The sequence below is a fragment of the Protopterus annectens genome, chromosome 12.part0 (assembly GCF_019279795.1).
Source record: "Protopterus annectens isolate FY-2018-M chromosome 12.part0, PAN1.0, whole genome shotgun sequence".
Taxonomy (NCBI): domain Eukaryota; kingdom Metazoa; phylum Chordata; order Ceratodontiformes; family Protopteridae; genus Protopterus; species Protopterus annectens.
In genome coordinates, this window is record NC_056746.1 from 881,537,727 (window position 1) to 881,563,221 (window position 25,495).

Sequence of the window (25,495 nt, forward strand, 5' to 3'; positions counted from 1 at the left end):
ACATCATTAGGTGATTCTATTATAGCTCCCAGTTTGCAGTCATCTGCGAACTTTGTTAGCCAAAGACCTTCTGTGTTGGCCTGCACTTCAGAGAAGTAGATGCCGAACAGGAGACGACCCAGGACCGAACCCTGTGCTACTCCACTCGTCATTGGTCTGAAGTCAGACTTGGAGTCGGCTACTTTTACTGTGTGGGTTCTGTCAGTGAGCCAGTTGGCCACCCATCTTGTGGCATAGGGATTTATGCCCAGTTTAGTGAGTTTTATGTATAATTCCAGAGTGGGGGGTGGTATCAAAAGCCTTGGCGAGGTCAGTATAGGCTGTGTGCACTACCTTACCCTCATCTACAGCTCTAGTGACTGCTTCAAAGAGGTCAGTCAGGTTTAGTAGATATGATCTACTTTTACAAACCCAAACTGAGTGGGGTCCAGGGTATGGAGGTTACTGATGTCTTTGTTTATAAGCTCCAAGATGATACGTTCCATGGCCTTGCAGACCAGGCTTGTCAGGCTAATGAGGGAGTAGTTTCCGGGGTCCATGGTGGCAACCCCTTTGTGGAGTGGGATAACCATTGCTGTGCACCATTCAGTCGGCACATAGTCTGAGGTGAGGCTATGATTGAACATGGTACTTAGGTGGGGTGTCAGTTCTTTCTGTAGTTCGTGCAGTACGCAGCCTGGGATGTTGTCTGGTCCCATAGATGCTCTATTCTTGGCTTTGGAGAGTACAGTCTTTACTTGTTCATCCGTAATTAAAGGGGCTTTGCATTCTTCCAGTATTAAGGGGGGGGTAAAGTTAGCACTGAATCTGTCTGCCAGGTTACCGTTCCCTGGTAGATGCGTGTAAAAATGTTATGGGTAAAGGTGCATGTATTTTTATACAGATAAGTGGCTGATGCATTTGTTTGTTCACCAAATACCTGCGTAATCCACTAAGGTTTACATGGGAGCCGGAACATGTACCAGCATTCACTGGATATATGGCATAAAATCACATCCTGAATGGTACACCAACCCATTGCTAGATGACACATCTGCCCACTGTTAACGCAGCATATATACCTTTGGGCAGTTTTGAGGATCGCCAGTTCTCCTGCAGCACATCTAGAATGTGGGAGAAAAGTGAAGCATTCAGTGAAAACCCAGACACAGGGGAGGATACATGCTGGCTCTGCTGAGAAGGCACCCAAGCTTCGACCTAGACCGGACAACCAAGCCGTATGAGTTAGCATCACTAACCATGATGCGACTGTGAAATCTTCAGAGTAAGTCTTAAATTACTTTAACTTTAGTCCAGCAGTCACAACCTGTGTCCTTAAATAGGTTCTGTCTTGCTTTTTCTAGTTCTCTGCTTGTAGGGTCCCTTCTACTGAAAGTATGCTGATTATCATTCGAGGGAATCTGCCATTCTAATGTGGCCTTTAATTTTTCTCCTACTTCAGTTTTTAAAAACCCTTTTGAATTCTGATGTAAGATTTGCTGAGAAACTTCTTTCAGTAAAGGGGCAGCCTTGGTCTTACATTTGTAATACATTATGGTGTTCTGTAGGTGTCATGATTTGTGAATAATTTAGGCTACAGCTGACATGATGATAGGTCTGGCCTTAACATGGGGGGTGATGCATGTTTTATAGATTTAATCCTGTAGTGTGAAAGAGCAAGTCTAAAGATTTCTGTGGGCTGCTGCTTTCTTTTTGGTGCAAGTCAGTGACCGTGAGAAGCACCCTCCACCACCTGTGAATATTTTTCAGTCACCCCATCTTTCAAGTTGATTTAGAGTGAAAGGACATAAAGGTGTTTTATTTTCAGAATGAAACATGAAGGAGCAACAGATTTTACTGTGATGTAGCTTTCCTTTCAGATTATAGATTCTGTATTTACCTTTGTGCATTTTTTACTGTGCAGCTGTAACATTCATCTTTGTGAAACATGGGCAGGAGTTTTTGTCTTCTCTAATCTGATCTTATCTACTAAACTTGGTAAGAATCAATGAACTTGTATAAGTGTAAAAAATATTTCACTCCTTTTTCTTTCTTTAGTCACCTCCTTGTAAAAAGAGAAAATTGGAAAAAACTAGAAAGCCCCTTACCTTCACAGTGCTGGAACCTATTGTTAAAGATTTGTCTCAAAAACTGTGTTCAACAGGACATCCAGTATCTGAAGGCATATATGTTGTAGCAACATGGATAGAGAACATACTCACAGCATTACAGGTATATTTTGCATTTTCATGTACTCATTCTTGTAGTGGTTACACCCAGGCAGTCTTTTTGTATTTTTCATGTACTCATTCTTGTAGTGGTTAGACCCAGGCGGTCTTTTTGTATATCTGTAAACTCTCATTAATTTGAATAACTACCACAAAAAGGTATGTGAAGAACAAAGTACTGGTTGAGGATCTTCAGGATTTAGCATAATTAGCAATTAGAAACAGCAGCTGATGTTTGCAAGCTAGTTGGATAGAGTTTGGAGTGGTTGAAGGGTGGTGATGATTACAGAGACAGAGTGACTTGGGTCTTATTTTGCGGTAGATGTTCTTAGTGTTTCACTGTTGCAGTCATCATACTTGGGTTGTCTGCCTACAGGTAGCCCTCAGTCAGCCTGAATACCCGAGACTTAGTATTTCTGCGTTGGTTGCTGTCGCTCCAGGTCTGACGTCAGATCATCAGGGGTATAAAAACAGGCAGCCGACGCCATTACATCAGTCTTTCTTGCCGAGGAGCCCGAAGCAGAAGCAGTTTGCACAGTGGCCGCTACCTGAGTTTTCATTATCAAATTGAATTATCCTGAAGTCTTATAAAGCTAAGTACCCCATTGGGGATCCTTTTTTCTTGCTCTAACCGATGTAAGAAAAAGTTAACAATTGTCTTGCCTGTGGAAAGCAAATACTACACAGAGATTTTCATTCTTACTGCATCACCTGTTTAGGCCCAGACCACGACGTTCCTCACTTTTGGTTTTGTGCCTTGATGTTCATCGTGTTTCACTGTTGCAGTCATTACTCTTGGGTTATCCTGCTGGCAGGCTACCCGCAGTCGGCCTGAATTCCAAAGTCTTGGTCCGGCATCGGTTGCTGACGCTTCTTCCCTGATGTCAGTGCGCCAGGGGTATAAAAGATGCAGCCGACGCCATTTTCTTCTGTCTTTCTTGCCACATGGTGCCCGAAGCAAAAGCAGTTCACAAGTGCCGGTCGGCAGACTCCTGAGAGTTTCAAAATCGAATTTCAGATCCAAAGTCTTCATTAAAGCTAAGTACCCCATTGGGGAAACTTTTTTCTTGCTCCAGACTGATGTCAGAAAAAGTTAACAATTGTATTTCTTGTGGGAAGCAAATACCTCATAAGGATTTTCACTCTTACTGTATTCCTTGCCTAGGCCCTGATCACGACATTGCTAGCTGTCGGTTTTGTGCTAGATTTAACCAATGCACTATTAAGCGTTGGTACGATTTTGCCTTTCATTACTTTGGCCGAAGGTTTAATTATATAATGCCGTCGGAACAGCCGACGACCGGAGTTTATAAAAAGCGCAAGGAAAAGGCAAAGGACAGGTATCCGAGGTCCAAAACCGACGAGGCTCCCGCTAGGCTAGTCGCTGGTTCTCAGTGAGGCGCTTTCGCAGCCCCTGACACCCACTACCTCAGAGCCACAGGCTGCTACCAACTCGCACGTGGAGCCGACTAGGCCTCTGGATACTCAAGGTATTGGACCCTCGGAAACTATTTCCTCAGATGGGTTTGGAGCCATTGAGCAGGCATCGGCTTCTGAGGGTGTTTTCAGACCTACACAATTATATGTCAAGACTACCTCAGCTAAGGACTAAAGCAGCTCTAAAGACAAACAAACAAGTACAGCATTCTCATGGACAGACTTCCATGCCTAAGAAACAGATGCTTAAAATGGCCCAAGACCTAATTACTTTGATCAGGGGTTCCCATCCCTCTCTTGATGAGGGCCTAGGCAAGAAACAGAATATAACTTTTCTGATCAGGTTTCAATTTCCTCTGATTTCTCTTCTGAACAGGGATACCCTTTACCTCCCTATGAGGATTCTGATGCTGAAGAATCTATTCCTTCAGCCTCCCCTCCTGAGGATTATTCTTTTGGGGAAACCCTACATAACCATGAGGGAGCATTTTTACTGGGAGAGCCAAGATTATTCAGGATCTAAGAAAAGGCTCAGAGATTTTCTTTTACTACCACAGCACAGACCTCTTGCTATTCCACCTGTTCTGGACATTGTAGATGTATTTTCAGAGTCCAGCCTGTCTCCTGACTCTTTACCCCCTGCACCAGTTCCAGACTCTCATAAATTTCTATACAAAAACCCTGCTGTTGACCCAGAAACTATTTCTCAGGGTCCCAAAGGGGGTCAAGGCTTCCACTGCAAAAAACCCTGTCCCCTCTGATAGGGATTCTAGGGCACTGGACAGATGGGGGAAAAGGTTTACACTTCTGCTACCTTGGCTGTAAGGGCTTTAAATTGTCAGTTTAATATGCTTAAATATCAGCAATAATTAATGTCACTGCTTAAACAGAAAATGTTGACACATTTTGAATGTTGTGATAACAAGGAAATGCAAGATTTATTGAATGCAGCTGAACAAGTGGGAAAGCATACTTTGCAATGTGGTTTTGATTCACTGGAGGCCTCTTGCAGGGCCGCAGTTATGGGTTCTGACATTAGAAGGCATGCTTGGTTAAAGGAACAGAATCTGCCTGATCATATTAAAGCAAAATTATTGGATGCCTCATTACAGCATGATACTTTGTTTGGTGTTAAAGCAGAAGAGGTGTTGAAGAAAATGGAGGATAAAGCGAAATCCATGCAGACAGTTAAGGATTTCCTACAGGTACAGCCACCCAGATTTAGCAGAAACTGGCCAACAAACAATTGTTCCTATCAAGTGTCAGACAGGCCACAAAGAGGCAGATACAGACGTCCCAGAGGCAGATCCCAGCCCCAAGGCTCATACAGGACTAAACAATGGGGTGCTTCTACCTCCAAAAGCGGAGAGGACAAATCAGAACCTTACAGGAAACAGTCCCAATGACTTTCCTCTGCCAGAACCAAGCACTTATCTTTTGGCAGCCCCCTTAGGGGGAAAACTAGCACTTTTTTCACCAAATTGGCACATGATTACCCAGGACAAATGGGTCTTGAACGTAGTGTCTCAGGGCTACAGGTTCCACTTTCACACCCTGCCAAGAGCAAAAGGTATGCCAGACCTGTCACATAATCAGTGGGCAGAGGCACAAAAGCAAGTTTCATCCTTCATGGACATGAGGGACATTCAGCAAGTACCACAACAAGAGCAGGGACAAGGATTTTACTCGAGACTGTTCCTGGTGCCCAGAAAAGACAAAGCCTGGAGACCAATACTAGACCTGTCTATTCTAAACATATTTCTGGACGTTCCAAAATTCAAAATGTTGACTCTGCAGCAGCTACTGCCCATGCTGAGCAATAAGGCTTGGCTCGTTACTTTGGACCTAAAAGAGGTATACCTGGATATCCCAATCAAACAATCTTGCAGAAGATACCTCAGATTCATAGCTGGCTCAATGCACTACCAATTCTCTGCACTGCCCTTTGGCATATCTACTGCGCCCAGGGTCTTCACCAAATGCCTGGCACCAGTAATTACATTTTGCAGACAAAGACGAATTCAAATATATCCTTACTTGGATGACTGCCTTATTCAGGCAGAGAACAAAGACATTCTACTACAGCATCTGGCATTTGTAAAAAGATTACTAAGTTGCCTAGGGTACATAGTAAATGAAAAGAAATCAAAACTAGTACCCTCTCAAGAGATAATATTCCTGGGTGCAAGCTTAAATACAACTGCCCAGATGGCTTATCTCACGCCAGACAAACAAAGACAACTGACTTCTTACTTCACAATGTTGGCAACAAAGACCCAGTTATCTGCAAGAAACATTCTGCAGGCTTTGGGCTTCATGGCATCCTGCATTCTACTAATTCCATATGCCAGACTGCATATGAGGAAACTACAATGGTATCTAAAAAGTGTTTGTAGTCAACATTGCCACAGCCTGGAAACATTAATTACCCTCATTCCCTCCCTGCAACAGGAGTTTTGTTGGTGGGCTCAGGCCTGTCACCACAACAAGGGACAGCCATTCACTCTACCCACAGCCAGGCAGACACTAACAATGGATGCATCAGATTATGCCTGGGGGGGCCCACATGGCAGGAAAATGTATTCAGGGCACATGGCCCGCAAGCCAGATGCCTCTTCATATCAGTCAAATAAGAGATGCTAGCTGTTCAGTATGCTCTGACAGCTTTCAAGTATGTACTTCAGGACAACTACAAATAAAGACTGACAATACTACAGTCATGTGGTACATAAACAAACAGGGAGGCACACATTCCTACCCCTTCTGCATCTGCACACAAGCCATGACTTTGTGGGACACAACATTGACTTATCAAGTTCACCTGCAAGCACAATTCCTGCCAGGAAAAATAAATACTCTGGCAGACGAACTAAGCAGAAACCTCATGGATCCCCAGGAGTGGAAACTGGATCCACAAGTCTTCAGCATAATAACAAGGAAATGGGGATGCCCAGCCATAGATCTATTTGCCTCCCCTCACAACTGCCAACTACAGAAATTCTGCACAAGGATTTACCACAAGCAAGCATGGAAAGTGGATGCCCTGTCCTTCAGCTGGAAAAACCTAACCGTATATGCCTTTTCTCCACTGCCTCTCCTCCCCAAGGTACTCCTAAAGGTCAGACAAGAGAAGCCAAAATGATACTGATTGCCCCAGACTGGCCACGCCAGCAATGGTACCTAATCCTAAAGAACTTGTCTCAAGAGCCAGCCTGGACATTGCCTCAAACTACTCATTTACTGATCCAACAAAACAATCAGATCCTACACAGCCAGATCAGGACCTTAAATCTGGCAGCATGGTGGATAATGTAGCCATTCAGAACACTCCACTCTCCAAAGCTGTAATGGATGTTATCTTAGAGGCCAGGAGGCCCAGTACCAGAAAGTCTTATGCAGAAAAATGGAAGAGATTATATGCTTGGAACCAGGAACAAGGAATCGACACGTTTGTACCAAATATTCCTCAGATTCTACAATATTTAACTGAGATGTTGGACAAAGGCCTATCCTTTTCATCAATTAAGATTCATGCCTCTGCCATTTCAGCCCATTACAATATGGAACCACCTATCTTTTCTCATCCTTTAATAAGACAGTACCTCAGAGGAGCCAAAAATGTAAGACCCCCAAGGGGAGCACCATTACCTGCATGGGACCTAAATTATGTCTTGGAAAAACTCACACTGCCTCCTTTTGAGCCAGCCTCAACAGCGGATATTAAATTCCTATCCTGGAAAACAGCTCTGCTCCTAACAATAACCTCTGCAAGATGAATCTCTGAGTTACAGGCACTCATGGTTGTGGAACCTTTTATCATTTTCCATCCAGACAGGGTTTCTCTAAGGACGAACCCTACATTTATACCTAAGGTGGTGCCCAGTGTGGCATTAACCAAACCATTCACTTGCCTACCTTTTATCCAAATCCACAGAACAAGGGTGAGAGACTGCATTCTTTGGACATACACAGACAGCTACACTTCTACTTGGACAGAACTAAAGCTTTCAGAAAGACTGAGCAACTTTTAGTGGCATATGCTGCAGGATCATAAGGAAAGGCTATCTCTAAACAGACACTTTCAAAATGGATAGGCCATTCCATTCATTTCTGCTACTCACAGCATGGAAAATCAGTGCCTAAGGGCATTAGGCCACATTCTACCAGAGCAGCAGCCACTTCAGCAGCCTTCCTCAGAGGAGTACCTACCAAAGACATCTTAGAGGCTGCAACTTGGAGTTCAGTGCACACTTTTCCAAAGCACTACCACTTACCTCTCTACTCTAAATCCAGAGCAGGCTTTGCCACTGCAGTTCTGCAGGGCCTCATAGCCTCTCCTAATCCTATTTAGCCCAGCCACCCATCCTCAACTTTGGGATTCAACCAAGAGTAATGACTGCAACAGTGAAACACGATGAACATAGTACAGTTGTGTACCTACCATAAATGTAGATGTTCGAGTGTATTCACTGTTGCAGTCCAGGTTACCCTCCCACCATCCCCCTTTTATTTGCTGGGTCTTATCTGTACTTCTATTCTATACAATCTATGTGGTGTATTTGCTTCTAGATGAAGGAAATGTTTACCTTAGTGCATGCATGTATTTGGCATATTCTGTTTAGCCTACCCTTTTTGGGGCACCTGACATCTGGGGCAAGAAAAACTGAAGAAAATGGCGTCGGCTGCATCTTTTATACCCCTGGCGCACTGACGTCAGGGAAGAGGCGACAGCAACCGACGCCGGACCAGGTCTTTGGAATTCAGGCCGACTGTGGGTAGCCTGCCAGCAGGATAACCCAAGAGTAATGACTGCAACAGTGAATACACTCGAACATCTACATTTATGGTAGGTACACAACTGTACTTTCAATGCCTGAACTATTCATCGTCAGGCTCTTATTGTCGCTAAATACTTTCGTTCTCGATCTACGTGTTCCGAAATGGCTTTGGTAAGCCATCCGACTACCGATCAACCGAAAAAACGTAAGGATAAAGACAGAGACAGACCACACAGGTCCAAAACTGCCGACGACGCTTCCGTTAAGCTAGTCGCTATTTCGCCGGTACTCAGTGAGGCACTTTCGCAGCCCCTAATGCCCTCTTCAATGGATTCGCAGGCCTCTACCAAAACCTGTTCGGAGTCTGGTATTCCACGAGACTCTTCTTCGATGGAACATGCGGATGTCTCTACCTTGGATGGGTACGGAGCCGCTGAGCAGGCACTGGCTTCTGAGGAAGTTCTTCACACTACCGACATTCAACACAAACTGGTGACTTCTTTCACGTCTTCAGTTCTGTCTAAAACTACCGAGTTTCTAAGGCCAAGAGTACGTGCTACGCCTAAAAAAACAACGACCCAAACTCATGCACCTGCTTCCTTGCCACATCATCAAATGCTTAAAATGGCAGAAGACTTTATTATGTTTATTAGGGGAAGTTGGCCTTCCCCTGGTAAGAGAAAGAGACCTGTTGCCAGCAGCTTTAGCAGACCAAGAGTCCAATGACTGAGGTATCTGATTATGAAGACATGCTTTTATCTGCTTATGAGGATTCAGATGCAGAGGAATCTATTCCTTCTGCTTCTCCTCCAGAGGATTTTTCTTTTGGTGAAACCTTACATACTTTGAGAGCATTTCCACTGGGAATGCTAAGACTATCCTTAGTCCAAAAAGGGACTCGGAGAATTTCTAGACTAGCCGCAACATAGGCCTTTAGCAATACTCCCAGTCCTGGATGATGTCTTTATGGAATCCAGTTTAACTCCTGATACTTTACCCTCTGCTCCCAGGAAACCAGACAGGTACTACAGATTTCCTGACTCTCACAAATTCCTTTTCAAAAATTCTACTGCTGACCCAGAGGTCATCTCCCAGGGGGCTAAAGGTATCAAAGCAACTACAACTAAGACTCCCACTCCTTTGGACAGGAATTCCGGAGCTTGTTAGACAGATGGGGTAAGAAAGTATACACCTCTGCAGCTCTAGCCATTAGGGCTTTGAATTGCCATTTTCACATGCTGAAGTACCAACAACATATTATGGCACTCTTGCCGCGGTGGTATGGCGGTAGCATTGTTACCTCACAGCAAGAGGTTCTCCCGTTCGATTCTCGGCTGGGCTTGGGAGTGCCTTCTGTGTGGAGTCTGCATGTCCTCCTCGCGGTTGGGTAGCGTTCGAAAGACATGCGTGCGTAAATGGGCATGCCTTCGTTCAAGGTTGGGCGTCGAGCTGGCACCATGGCGTTTCGTAAAAATCTGTTGCCAGTCATTAGCGGACCGGAGTTCCGCTGTGGTGACCTCTTACCGGGAAAAGCCGAAAGACAAACAACATTAAGCAAAAAATAGCTACCTTTACGGACTGTGCAGAAAATAAAGAATTACAAGAGCTTATGCATTCTGCAAGCCAAGTCAGCAAGCATACATTGCAGTGTGGCTTTGACGCCCTAGAAGCATCTTGCATCCTAGCAGTCACTGGTTCTGTACTGAGGAGGCATGCTTGGCTTAAGGAGCAGACCTTGCCAGACCATGTCAAATCAAAATTACTAGACGCCTCTTTGAATAAGGACAATCTGTTTGGCACCATAACAGAAGAGGTTCTTAAAAAGATGGAAGAAAAAGCTAAGTCTATGCAGACAGTCAAAGTTTCTTGCAAGTACAGTCTCTTAGATTCAGTAGGCGTTGCCCCTCAAAACATTGGTCCTTTCCAGCCCCCTCAAGGCCATCTCAAACTAGACCCAGGGGCAATAGCCCCCCCCCCAGACTACAGACTCAGGGTATGCAGAGTTCTAAGCAGTGGAGTGCCTCCACTTCAAAAACAGGGAGTGCTAAGTCACCCCCTTATGAGAAGAATTCCCAATGACTTCTCAACTCCACTCCCCACCTTTTCCAACTGCTTGTGCCCCTAGGAGGAAAACTTCCCCATCATGCAAAAAACTGGACTTTCATCACCGAAGACCGATGGGTCCTTAACATTGTATCCCAGGGATACAAATTTTACTTACACTCACTGCCAACCCCAAAAGGGTTCCCAGACCCTCCTCCAAACCAGTGGGCAGAGGCACAAAACCAAGTTCAATCCCTGCTCTCTATAAGGGCAATTCAACCTGTTCCTGCAGAACAGATAGGTCAAGGGTTCTTTTCCAGATTTTTCCTGGTACCCAGAAAAGAGGTCACTTGGCACCCAACCCTAGATCTTTCCATTCTAAACACCTTCCTTGTGGTACCACAATTCAAAATGCTCACCCTGCAGCAGCTTCTTCCTGTGCTGGCCAAAGATGGCTGGTTAGCTACCCTAGACTTAAAAGAAGCCTATCTGCACATCCCTATAAGGAACTCATGCAGGAAATATCTTTGCTTCAGGGCAGGATCTATGCATTATCAGTTGTCTGCACTTGTCTTTGGCTTATTCACTGCTCCCAGAGTATTCACAAAATGCCTGGCTCCAGCCATTGCCTACTGCAGACAGAGAAAAAATCAAATTTACCTGTACTTATACAACTACCTGATTCAGGGGGACAGTCAGGAAATGCTGTTGCAGTACCTGACATTTGTAAAAAAAAAAACGTCTAACCTCCTTGGGGTACACCATAAATGAAAATAAATCAAAACTAGTCCCCAGTCAAAAGACTGTATTCCTGGGAGAAAGCTTGGACACAGCATTACAGATGGCATTCCTTACACCAGAAAAACAAGCCTATCTGACAGGCTACTTCAGTCAAATGGCCACCAGAACCCAGCTATCCGCAAGGAAAATCCTGCAGGCCCTAGGGTTCATGGCCTCATATATCCTAATTCCATATGAACTCTCAGATCCGTGCATCAAAACCTAATTGCTATCCCAAAACCCAGAAGTACAGCAGGCCAACTTCTCCTCGCTGTCTCTCTAGGCAAAAAATGGAATTCCCTTCCTCCCTCTCTAAGAACCATCCCAGACTTAGAAAACTTCAAAACTCAGCTTTCCAAACACCTGGTCACAAAATGGAAATGCAATTGCCACCATCCAACCTAATCTTCCTTAGTCCATTCCCCTGGAGGTTTTCCCACTCTGGTTCCTAAGCCGTCAACAACTCTCCTTCAGCTGTGCTCCTGAGGGTTTTCCCTCTCAGGTTCCTAAGACCTCAGTAACTCTCCTCCTGCTATGCTCCCATGAGCATTTTCTAAGCTCTCCCTTCTCCATTAGCTATCAATAACTATCAATACAATAACAGTAGCTATCGATAACCTCAATAACTCTTCTTCAGCTATGCTCCCACGAGCATTTTCTTTGCTCTCCTTCCTCTATTAGCTGCTTATTTGTTATGGTTCAACATTGTAAATATTGTATATAGCTTTCCATTACTAATTTCTTTTCTGAAATTGTGCATGTATAGTGTATCCTCATTTTACTTAAAAGTATGTATATAAAACATCTTCTCACCTAATATCTGAGTGTGCACACTAAAGAAAATGTATAAACAATAAGTCCACACTCAATGCTTTTCTGCTTATTATGCATATTTTCAAGATACTTCTAACGGTTTCCATATTATGTAAGACTGACATCCGTGTATTTCTGTATCTTATCTGTATTATGTATCTTGGAGCTTTTCTCTCCGGGCCTCCACTGAAAACTGGTCAGTCTAACCCAGTGGACTTCCCCAGTAATCAAACTGGAAATAAATAAATAATAATATGCCAGACTGCATATGAGAGAACTTCAATGGTACTTAAAAAGACTTTGCTGCCAACATTCTCAGGACCTGGAAAACATCATTCCTATCATACCTTGTCTAAGGACAGAGTTTCTTTGGTGGGCAGCAGCATGCAGCCACAACAAGGGACTACCCTTTACTCAACTCCACACCGCCCAAAACCTAACCACAGAAGCATCAGACTGCCTGGGGGGGGGGGGGGGGGGCACCTGGATGACAGGTGCATTCAGGGCCACTGGAGCCCAAGTCAAATTAATCTGCACATTAACCAAAAAGAGATGCTAGCTGTGCAGCATGCTCTAACAGCTTTCAGATACCTACTCTCTCCAGGACCCCTGCTAATAAAAACAGACAACACCACAGTTATGTGGTACATCAACAAGCAGGGGGGAACCCACTCTTACCCACTCTGTAGGCTAGCCATGACCCTGTGGAACACAGCCTTGGACATGCAGGTTCATCTGCAAGCTCAATTCCTGGCAGGCAAACAAAACTCACTGGCAGACGACTTAAGCAGAAATCTCCTAGACCCACACGAGTGGCAATTAGAGCCCAGCACATTCAGCCTTCTGATTCAGAAATGGGGAACCTAAGAGGTGGGTCTCTTTGCCTCCCCCTGCAATCACCAGCTCAGCAAATTCTGCACCAGGACACCTCACAGCAGGGCCTGGAAAGTAGATGCCCTATCCTTCCATTGGGTAAACCTGTCAATCCTATGCATTTCCTCCTCTGCCCCTTCTCTTAAGAATATTGCTCAAGATTAGACAGGACAGACCAAGGACAATTCTGATTGCCCTGGACTGGCCATGCCAGCACTGGTACCCACTCCTGCGCAGCCTGTCAGAAGGGCCACCCTGGCACCTACCCCAGAGCCCCACCCTGCTCACTTAGCAGGGGGGACAGATCTTGCATCCGCAACTGCAAACCCCATCTCTTGCAGCCTGGCTTATTCCTTGAATTCTCCCCCAGTGACCAGCCTAAGCAAGCAGGTACTGGATGTCATTCTTGAAGCCAGAAGACCCAGTACAAGGAATTGCTCCTGGATTTAGTCTAAAGGAGAGGACACAACTCTGCCCTTCCTACCTCTAATATTGGATTACTTGGCAGATCTACTCCACAGAGACCTATCCTTTTCCTCCATCAAGATCCATGTCTGTGCCATCTCGGCTCATTACAACTCTGAGCCGCCCCTTTTTCTCACCCTCTCTTCAAACAGTTCCTGAGAGGGGCAGATAACTTAAGGCCACCAAGGAGAGCACCCACCCCTGCCTGGGACCTTAATTTTGTACAGGAAAAGTTCACACTGCCCCCTTTTGAGCCTGCAGCATCAGCAGACTTAAAATTCCTCTCTTGGAAAACAGCATTGCTCTTGGCCATCACTTAAGCGAGAAGAGTGTCTGAGCTACAAGCACGTATGGCCGTGGATCCCTTCATTACTTTTCATGCTGACAGGGTCTCCCTCAGGACTAATCCTTCCTTTATGCCCAAAGTGGTGTCCAGTGTGGCTCTCAGCCAATCTATCCATTTGTCAACCTTCTTCCCTAATCCTCAAAATAAAGGGGAAAGGATCCTGCACTCCTTGGACGTGCACAGGCAGCTCAGATTCTACCTGGATATGACTAAGCCCTTCAGGAAATCTGACCAGTTACTACTCAGTTTTCCACCAGGGGCAGAGGGCAAAGCCATTTTAAAACAGGCAATTTCCAAATGGGATAGCACACTGTATCCATTTCTGCTGCAAACGCCGTGGGGAAACCAACCCCTCAGGGAGTCAGAACACATTCCACTAGGGCAACTTTTACCTCTACTGTATTCCTCAGGGAAGTCCCTACCAGGGACATTCTGGAGGCTGCTACCTGGAGCTCTGTATACACATTCACCAAGCATTACCACCTGCCTATATTTTCCAAATCCAGGGCAGGTTTTGCAACTGCAGTCCTGCAGGGCATACTAGCCAGCCCAAACACTTCTTGACTGCCTCCACCCTTTCTACAGATTTGAGAATCAACCCAAGTGTGATGACTGCAACAGTGAAACATGAAGACCATAGTACAGTTGTGTACACTTACCATAAATGTAGATGTTTGAGTGTATTCACTGATGATGTCCTTCAAGGATGCATCTGCAGTCATCACATATGGGTTGTCCTGCCTCAGGCAGCCCTTCGGTCGGCCGGATTCCAAAGTCTGGGTCTGGCGTCGGCTGATGTCGCCCTTTCCCTGACGTCAGAGCGCCTGGGGTATAAAAGCGTCAGCCGATGCCATCTTCCTCGGTCTTTCTTGCCGCGTGGTGCCCGAAGCAGAAGCAGTTCGCAAGTGCCGATCGGCCAGCTCCTGTAATTCAGCTAACCGAAGACTTCAGAAGCTAAGTACCCCGTTGGGGACTCTTTCTTGCCTCAGCCGATGTCAGATAAAGTTAATAATTGCTTAACTTGTGGGAAACAAATACCTCATAAGGATTTCCACTCTTACTGCCTCCCCTGCCAAGGCCCAGACCACGACGTCTCGGCCTGTTCAGCCTGTGCTTCCTTCAACCGACGCACTCTTAGACGTCGGGCGGAGTTCGCAGAGGAATTTTTTGGGGCTACTTTTTCATACAATATGCCGTCGGAGACTCCGACTTCACATTTAACTAATAAACGGAAAGACAAGGACCGACACATGTGGGCCGCGGTTTCGGCTGAAACCACGGCCATGCCTACCACGAGTGTCTCGGCTGAAACCGAGTCCTTGGTACTTCCGACCCCCGAAACCGCTCAACCGACAACCTCGGCCCAGGAGGCCCCTGCTGAGTCGGTTATTGAATTTCCTTCAGAAACTGGTGTCTTGGAAACTTCCGACACCATTCCTCTAGACAAAACTACACCAGCACGTGGCGCAGCCAGGCCTCCTGCATCCATGTCCATAAAGGCATTCATCAGGGCTAAAGCTGCTAAACACACAAAAGCTATGCCTCCCAGGGTTATTCCTCAGGGACCCACTACAAGTTCAAAGATTCTAACTTTAGCAGAGGACCTTATTTCCTTAATTAGGGGCTCTCAACCCCATCCGGACAGGGGCTCTCAATCTCCTCTAGACAAAAGGCCCAGGGTTGAGCCCCCTGATCCCCACTCCTCAGAGGAGGCCTCAGATGGCTCTGCTCTCTCGGACTACCAGGAGGAGGCTTTTTCGGCCTACGAGGATTCTGATGCAGAGGAATCTATCCCCTCGGCCTCCCCTCCTGAAGAACTATCCTTCGGGGAGACCCTTCACACTATGAGAGAGCATTTCAAATGGCAGGGCCAGGAATTATCTGATTCCAGGAAAAGATTAAGAACTTTTCTGCATTTACCTCAGCATTGACCTTTGGCTATTCCTCCTGTTTTGAATGTCATTAATGATGTGTACTCTGAGTCTAGCATAACCCCTGACACTCTTCCTCCGGCTCCTGTCAAACCCGATAGGTACTACAGGGTCCCGGACTCGCATCTTTTCCGTTACAAGGCCCACTCTGCTGATACAGAAACTATTTCCCAGGGCCCTAAAGGGGTTGCAGCTGCCACTACTAAAAATCCACTCCCCTCTGAAAGGGAGTCCAGGGCTTTAGAGAGAGATGGGGTAAAAAAGTGTATACTTCTGCTACTCTTTCTGTGAGGGCATTAAATTGTCAATTTCATATGATACAGTACCAAGAGTATTTGTTAGATGAATTGCATAAGAAACTGTCTTCACCTGAACCCCTAGATCGCAAATCACTTCAGGATCTGGTACATAACTCCCAGCAGGTTAGCAACCATTTCTTGCAGTGTGGTTATGATGCATTGGAAGCTTTATGTAGGTCAGCTATGACAGGTGCAGTCATACGTAGGCATGCTTGGCTGAAGGAACAATCTCTGCCAGACCATGTTAAAGCTAAGCTTCTGGATGCTCCGCTGGAAAAGCAAAAGTTATTTGGCTCCATTGTTCAAGAGGTCTTAAAGAAATTTGAGGAAAAGGCAAAATCTTTACAAACAGTCAAAGATTTTCTACAAGTCCAACCACCAAGATTCAGCAGAAATTGGCCTACCAAGAATTGGTCCTTTCCGGACACAGAAATATTTCAGAGAGGCAAGAACAGGCGTGCCAGAGGTAGAGGGCAAGCTAGAGGCTCCTACAGAGGCCGTCAATGGCAGCCTCCCAACCAGAGAGGTAGTGCAGGACCTACAACTGCTGCACAAGGACAGACTCAATGACTTTGCTTTGACTCCGCCAACCAGGGCTCAATTAGAAGCACCTTTGGGCGGAAAGCTTTCTTTATTCTCAGAAAATTGGCACAGTATACAAGAGACAAATGGACACTGCAAATAATAGACAAAGGATACAGGTTCCATTTTCACACATTGCCAAAAAGAAAAGGCATGCCAGACCTGCCACCAAATCAAAGGGCAGAGGCTTTGAAACAAATCTCCAACTTAATGCAAATGAAAGCTATAGAAAAGGTTCCTCTTTCAGAACAAGGCCAAGGATTTTATTCCAGACTATTCCTCGTTCCAAGAAAAGAAAATCAATGGAGGCCTATTCTCGACTTGTCCGCACTGAATACTTATCTCATTGTGCCAAAATTCAAAATGCTGTCTCTACAGCAACTCCTTCCCATGCTGAGCAAGGGGTCTTGGCTGGTGACTCTAGACCTCAAGGAGGCATACCTGCATGTCCCTGTCAGACAAAGTTGCAGAAGACACCTCAGATTTCTTGCAGGTTCAGAGCATTATCAATTCTCAGCATTGCCCTTTGGCTTATCTACTGTGCCCAGAGTATTCACGAAATGCCTGGCATCAGTAATTGCATACTGCAGACTTCAGGGGATTCAAATATACCCATATAAACGGACAGCCAACAAACTTTGGTAAAGGACTTGAATTATGCCATCCACCTACTGCAGGCCTTGGGATATACAGTCAGCATTCACAAATCAAGACTTGTTCCATCCCAAAGAATAACTTTTCTGGGTGCGGAACTAGACACAACCACCCAAATGGCTTTTCTCACAGAAGAAAAACAAAGACAACTACCGGATTACTTCAAGAATCTGACAAGACAAACTCAGCTGACTGCAAGGAAAATCCTGCAGGCCCTGGGTTACATGGCATCTTGCATTCTTCTGATTCCACAAGCAAGGCTGCATATGAGGAAACTACAATGGTACCTAATGAGTTTATGGACTCAGCACAATCACAGCTTAGAAACTTTAATCCCACTCATTCCATGCCTCCAAAAGGAATTTATGTGGTGGGCTCAAGCAAGCCAGTCAAACAGGGGTCTGCCCTTCAGCAAGCCAATAGCCAGCCAAACCATTACAACAGACGCTTCAGACCACGGTTGGGGAGCACACATGGAGGGCAGATGTATTCAAGGACTATGGTCACAAAAGGAGCTACGCATGCACATAAACCAAAAGGAAATGCTGGCAGTGATACATGCAATCGAGGCCTTCAAACTCTTTCTGCATCAAAGCCACCTGCTAATAAGGGCAAGACAACACCACAGTTATGTGGTACATAAACAAGCAAGGAGGCACCCATTCCTACCCTCTTTGCAGACTGGCAATGAATCTATGGGAACTTTCCTTGAAACTCAATATAGAGCTGCAATCCGTTTGTACCAGGAAAAGACAATATACTGGCGGACAGCTTAAGCAGAAATATCATGGATGCACACGAATGGAAGCTGCACCCAGACATCTTCCTACAGATAACACAATCATGGGGAAGGCCAGACATAGATCTTTTTGCCTCCCCCCACAATCATCAGCTGAAGAAAGTCTGCTCAAGGACATACCACCCACAAGCATGGAAAGTGGACGCCCTATCTTTCAGCTGGAGAACTCTAACAGTGTATGCATTTCCACCTCTTCCATTAATGACCAAGGTCTTACTGAAGATCAGGACAGAGCAGCCAAAAGTGATTTTGATAGCTCCAGACTGGCCAAGACAGCACTGGTACCCACTGTTAAAGAGCATGTCACGCACGAAACCATGGCCTCTTCCTCAATGGCCACTTCTCCTGACACAGCACAATTACAAAACTCTGCATTCCAACCTGAAGACCTTGCAACTAACAGCCTGGAAAATACCTTGACTCCTCCTCAGGATAAGCTATCCAAGAGAGTGAAGGATATCATCATTGAAGCTCGCCGGCCTTCCACAAGAAAGGCATATTCAGCAAAATGGAAAATTGGAGCACCACAAAGGGCCTAGATGCGACAGTGATGAACATGGCACATATCCTGGAGTACTTGGCAGAAATGCTCCACAATGGCCTGTCTTACTCTTCCATTAAAATTCATGCTTCAGCAATTTCAGCAGAGTACAATACTGATCCACCTGTCTTTTCTCATCCTCTCCTAAGACAGTTTCTAAGAGGAATTAAAAACATCAATCCTCCAAGGAAACCTCCAGTGCCTACTTGGGAACTTAACTTCGTATTGGAAAAACTAACTCTGCCTCCCTTTGAACCAGCAGCATCTGCAGAACTACAGTTCCTGTCTTGGAAGACCGCCTTCCTTCTGGCCATAACCTCAGCAAGAAGAGTATCTGAGTTACAGGCCCTCATGGCAGTACAGCCATTTCTTATTTTTCATCAGGACAGAGTCTCATTGAGAACCAATCCTTCATTTATGCCAAAGGTGGTATCCAGGGTCTCATTAAACCAAGCTATTCACCTGCCTACCTTCTTTCCAAATCCACAAAACAAAGGGGAGAAACTTCTGCACACCCTGGACATACACAGACAGTTGCACTGCTACTTGGACAGAACTAAAAGCTACAGAAAAACTGACCAGCTGTTGGTAGCATATGCTGCTGGTGCACAAGGAAAAGCAATTTCCAAACAGACAATTTCAAAGTGGATAGGGAATTGCATTCGTTTTTGTTATTCCTTTCATGGAAAAACTGTGCCAGCTAACATTAGACCTCATTCCACCAGAGCCACAGCCACCTCCACAGCCTTCTTAAGAGGGGTGGCTACCAAGGACATTTTAGAAGCTGCTACATGGAGCTCCGTGCATACATTTCCAAAGCATTACAATTTACCTTTATATTCCAGATCCGAGCAGGCTTTGCTATGGCAGTCCTGCAGGGCATTTTAGCTACACCATCCTTTACATAGATCCTCCACCCCCAGATTGGCTATGGTATTCTACCCATATGTGATGACTGCAGATGCATCCTTGAAGGACATAGTACAGTTTTGTACCTACCATAAATGTAGATGTCTTATATATATATATATATATATATATATATATATATATATATATATATATATATATATATATACATATATATTTGTGTGCATGTTTGGGATTTATTGCATTTCTCCAAATTTAGCCTTCCTTTGAGGGCACCTGGCATCTGGGGCAAGAAACACCGAGGAAGATGGCGTCGGCTGACGCTTTTATACCCCAGGCGCTCTGACATCGGGGAAAGGGCGACATCAGCCGACGCCGGACCCAGACTTTGGAATCCGGCCGACCGAAGGGCTGCCTGAGGCAGGACAACCCATATGTGATGACTGCAGATGCATACCTATCGGACATCTACATTTATGATAGGTACAAAACTGTACTTTCTTCATGTTTCACTGTTGCAGTCATCACATTTGGGTTATCTGCCTGCAGGTAGCCCTCAGCCGGCATGAATACCAGAGTCTTCGGATTTCTGCATCGGATGCTGTCGCTTCTTCCATGACGTCAGGTCGTCGGGGGTATAAAACATGCAGCCGATGCCATTACATCAGTCTTTCTTGCCTTGCGGTGCCCGAAGCAGAAGCAGTTTGCAAGTGCCGGTCGGCCTACTCCTGAAATTTTCGTTTTTGAGTTTCAGACCTGAAGTCTTCAAAAAGATAAGTACCCCGTTGGGGATCCTTTTTTCTTGCTCTATCCGATGTAAAAAAAAATTAACAATTGTCTTGCCTGTGGTAAAGCAAATACCTCATTGAGATTTTCATTCTTACTGTGTCACCTGTTTAGGCCCAGAACACCACATCCCTCGCTGTTGGTTTTGTGCCTTGTTCAATGCCTGAACTATTCGTCGTCTGGCTATTTTTGTAGCCAAATACTTTCGTTCTTGATCTCTGTACTCCGAAATGGCTTCGTTAAGCCATCCGACTACCAATATTCTGAAAAAAATGTAAGGATAAAGACAGACAGACTGCATAGGTCCAAAACTGCCGACGATGCTTCTGTTAAGCTAGTCGCCAGACCGCCGGTACTCAATGAGGTGCTTTTGGAGCCCCTGATGCCCGCTACTTCAGATTCACAGGCCTCTACTGAGACCCATTCCGAGTCCGGTATGCTGCAAGATGCTTCTTCGACTATGGAACCTGCGGATGTCTCTAGCTTGGATGGGTCCAGAGCCGCTGTGCAGGCACTGGCTTCTGAGGATGTATTCAGGCCTACCAATTTTCATATTAAATCGACGACTTCTTTGCAAGCTAAGAATACTGAATTCCTTGGGCCTAAACCTCTTACTATGCCTAGAAAACCAATGACCAAAGCACATTCTCAGGCCCATATGACTCAAAAACAAATGATTAGAATGGTTGAAGACCTTATTATCTTAATCAGGGGAAGCCAACCTTCCCCCTCTAAGAGACCTAGAACTGATTTTCTTTCTGATTCTTCTGATCAGGAATCTGATATCTCTGTTCCTTCTATCTACCAAGATTTAGCCTTATCTACTTATGAGGATTCTGATGCAGAGGATTCCATCCCCTCTGCTTCCCCTCCAGAAGATTTTTCTTATGGTGAAACCTTGCATACCCTTAGGGAGCATTTCCGCTGGGAAAGCCAGGACTATTCACAGTCCAAAAAGAGACTTAGGGAATTTTTACACCTGCCTCAACACAGGCCTTAAGCTATCCCTCCTGTTCTGGAAAGTGTAGATGATTTTTTCTTGGAATCCAGGCTTACCCCAGACACTCTGCCTCCAGCTCCCAGGAAACCTGACAGGTACTACAGAGTACCTGACTCTTACAGATTCCTCTTCAAGAATCCTACTGCGGATCCAGAGACCATTTCCCAAGGACCAAAAGGCATTAAGGCTACTACTGCCAAAAATCCCACCCCTTCTGATAGGGACTCTAGAGCTTTAGACAGATGGAGTAAGAAGATGGCCATTAGGGCTTTAAATTGCCAGTTTCATATGTTAAAGTATCAGCAGCATATTATGGGCCTACTTAAACAGAAAATGATGTTGATTCCTGACTGTGCTGAACACAAAGGTTTACAAGAGTTAATGCATTCTGCTGACCAAGTTGGTAAACATAATTTACAATGTGGTTTTGATGCTTTAGAAGCATCTTGCAGGGCTGCTGTCACTGGGTCTGTACTTAAATGGCATGCCTGGCTTAAGGAACAAAACTTGCCAGATCATGTTAAAGCTAAATTACTGGATGCACCCTTAAACCAAGAGTGCCTTTTTGGCAACAAATCCAAAGTCCACAAAAGGATGGAGGAAAAAGCTAAATCTATGCAAACTGTTATATTTCTTAAAGTACGGCCACCTAGATTCAGTAGGCATTGGCCGTCAAAGAACTGGGCCTTTCCTGTCCCTTCCAGGCCTTCTCAATCCAAACCCAGGAGCAGCAGACCACCAAGACTTTCAGTCTCAGGCTATGCACAGATTTAAGCAGTGGTGGGCTCCCACTTCCAAAGCAGGGAGTAGTAAGCCACCCCCCTATGGAAAAATGGCACAATAACTTATCCTTAACTCTTCCAAGCCTTGCTCAATTACTTGCTCCCTTAGGAGGAAAGCTCAGCTTACATGCAAAAAACTGGGAGCTCATTACCCAAGACAAATTGGTTTAAACATAGTTTCCCTAGGATTCAGATTCCACTTCCACTCACTCCCAACCTCAAGGGGATGGCCAGACCTCCCCCCAAATCAGTGGGTGGAGGCCCAAAACACCAGTGCTCTCTCTGTTCGGTATCAGGGATATTCAACCTGTCCCAGTAGAACAAAGGGGACAAGTTTTTTATTCAAGACTGTTCCTGGTTCCCAGAAAAGAAATCTCCTGGCGTCCTATCCTGGATCTGTCTATTCTCAACACCCTCAAAAGGCTGCAGAAATACCTCACAAAGAGGATTACCGGCCTCAAACAGATGCCTTATGCAGACCTTCTCAAAAAACTCCAGCTTTACTCCGTCGCATATCGCCTACTCAGAGGTGATCTCTGCCTAACATACAAAGCTATGTCAAACCCAGAGCTGTTGGACAAGCTGCACTTAAAGAAATCCCAATCCCTCCGAGCTACATGCTATAGGAACCTAAACCTTGTCACTGCAGTAAACAGAACATGCCGGAGGGATAGAGTCCTGTCCCAGAGACTTCCCATGCTCTGGAATAAACTACCTATCTATATCAAACAAAGCTCCTCATTAGCGCTCTTCAAGAAAAATCTTGATGATTGGATGGGAAGTAGGAAATTCACCCCAGGGATCACCTCTTTGGCTCTGCTCGACAGTGGCACAGGAAAATAATTTTCTTGGGTGGCAAAAGCCAGGGTACCTTTTTGGCTGGGCTTGTATAGGCCGCAGGGCCGATAACCTAGTACCTACCTATGAACACCTTCCTGGTGGTTCCAAAATTCAAAATGCTAACTCTTCAGCAGCTTCTTCCTATACTAGCCAAGGATGCCTGGCTGGCAACCCTAGACTTAAAAGAAGCTTACCTGCACATTCCAGTAAGGGAATCCTGCAGAAAATACCTACGTTCCAGGGCAGGCTCCATGCACTAGCCGTTCTCTGCACTTCCATTTGGCTTATCTAATGCGCCCAGAGTATTCACAAAGTGCTTAGCTCCAGCCATTGCATTTTGCAGGCAGAGAAATATTCAGCTTAACCCATACTTGGACGATTGCCTGATTCAGGCAGAGAGTCAGGACTTGCTGTTACAACACCTAGCATTTGTAAAGAGACTTCTAACCTCATTGGGGTACACCATCAACGAGAAGAAATCACATCTATTACCCTGCCAACAGATTGTATTCCTGGGAGCAAGCTTGAACACAACTTCCCAGATGGCATTCCTCACTCCAGAGAAACAAGTTTATTTGACAACCTACTTCAAACTATTGGCCACAAAAAAACAGCTGTCTGCAAGGAAAATCCTGCAAGCCCTGGGGTTTATGACCTCTTGCATTCTGTTAATTCCATATGCAAGACTGCATATGAGGAAACTTCAGTGGTATCTAAAAATTCTATGGTGTCAACATTCTCAGTTTATGCCTTTCCCCCTCTGCCTCTCCTCTCGAAGGTTCTACTAAAGATCTAACAGGACAAGCCAAGGACAATACTGATTGCACCAGACTGGCCATGCCAGCAATGGTACCCCCTTTTGCGCAGTCTAACAGTGCTACAACCATGGCACCTGCCTCAGACTCCATCCCTGCTGTCCCAGCAGGCGGGCCAGATTCTGCATCCTCGGCTTCAAACCCTGAACCTTGCAGCCTGGCTAATTCCCTGAGCTCACCTCTAGCAACTCTCAGTAAGCAGGTGCTAGATGTCATTCTTGAGGCAAGGAGGCCTAGTACTAGAAAATTCTATTCAGAAAAGTGGAAAAGATACTGTTCCTGGAGCCAGGCTCAGGGGGTGGGCACAACGTTTCCCAGTTTATCTCATATTCTAGTTTATTTAACAGAAATGCTCCACAAGGGCTTATCATTCTCTTCAATTAAGATTCATGCCTCTGCCATTTCAGCACATTATAATACTGAGCCACCCCTCTTCTCTTATCCCCTGCTAAAACAATTCCTTAGAGGGGCCAAAAATTTAAGACCCCCCCCCCCCAGGAGAGCTCCCACTCCAGCCTGGGACCTTAACTTTGCATTGGAAAAACTCACTCTTCCCCCCTTTGCACCAGCTGCTACAGCAGAGTTGAAATTCCTTTCTTGGAAAACAGCCTTACTTCTGGCCATCACTTCATCAAGAAGAGTGTCTGAACTGCAGGCCCTCATGTCAGTGGAACCCTTCATTATCTTCCATGTGGACAGGGTTTCCCTCAGGACTAATCCATCCTTTTTTCCCAAGGTGGTGTCTAATGTGGCCCTAAACCAGTCCATTCATTTGCCTACTTTTTTCCCTAATCCTCAAAATAAAGGGGAAAGGATACTGCATTATCTGGACGTGCACATACAGCTTAGATCCTGTTTGAACAGGACTAAGCCTCTCAAAATCTGACCAGCTGCTAGTTAGCTTTGCTGCAGGGGCAGAGGGGAAGGCCATTTCAAAGCAAACCATTTCCAAATGGATAGCTTTGTTGCATCCATTGCCGCTACAAGCACCATGGAAAACCTACCCCACAGGGGATAAGATCACATTCCACCAGGGCCACATCTACCGCTATGGCATTTCCCAGAGGAGTCTCTACCAGGGACATCCTGGAAGCTGCTTCCAAGCTTTACTACCTTCCTATCTTTTTTAAATCCAGAGCTGGATTTGCCACAGCAGTCTTAACAGGGCCTGATTTCTAGCCCTAATGCTCTCTTAACTACCTCCACCCTTCCTTAGCTTTGGGAGTCAACCCAAATGTGATGACTGCAACAGTGAAACACGATCATAGTACAGTTGTGTTCACCACCATAAATGTAGATGTTCGAGTGTATTCACTGTTGCAGTCCTGATTACCCTCCCTCCAGCCCCCAGACTTCTCTTGACTTTTACCTTTCCTTCTTGTTTGGCATATGTTATATCATGTGCATTTGCTTTTTGCTGAGGGTGTTCCATACCATATAATTGCTTCCTATTGTGGGGGAACCTGACATCTGGGGCAAGAAAAACTGATGTAATGGCATCTGCTGCATGTTTTATACTCCTGACAACTTAACATCATGGAAGAAGCGATAGCGTCCGACGCAGAAATCCGAAGACCCTGGTATTCAGGCCTGCTGAGGACTACCTGCAGGCAGATAACCCAAATGTGATGACTGCAACAGTGAATACACTCGAGCATCTACATTTATGGTAAGTGTATACAACTGTACTTTGCAGTCCTGGTTTCCCTCCCTCCGGCCCCCTTCTCACTCTCTCTCTCACTCTCCTCTCTCTGTATACTACTCATCCCTTGCAGGAGTATTGGTATTTACTTTTTACTGGTGGAGATTTTTCCACCATAACTTAGCTCCCTACTGGGGGCTTCTGACATTTGG

The 25,495-nt window shown here is 45.5% G+C and overlaps 1 protein-coding gene across 2 annotated transcripts in view; it reads left to right on the top strand.

Annotated features, from left to right (window-relative positions):
- METTL16 (methyltransferase 16, N6-methyladenosine) overlaps nt 1–25,495 on the top strand; it is a 696,416-nt gene that overhangs the window by 615,921 nt on the left and 55,000 nt on the right. For both annotated transcript variants that reach the window (XM_044089910.1, XM_044089909.1), the window contains one exon: nt 2,038–2,211. In XM_044089910.1, the coding sequence (XP_043945845.1) occupies nt 2,038–2,211 (174 nt within the window). The remainder of the gene's footprint in view (nt 1–2,037; nt 2,212–25,495) is intronic.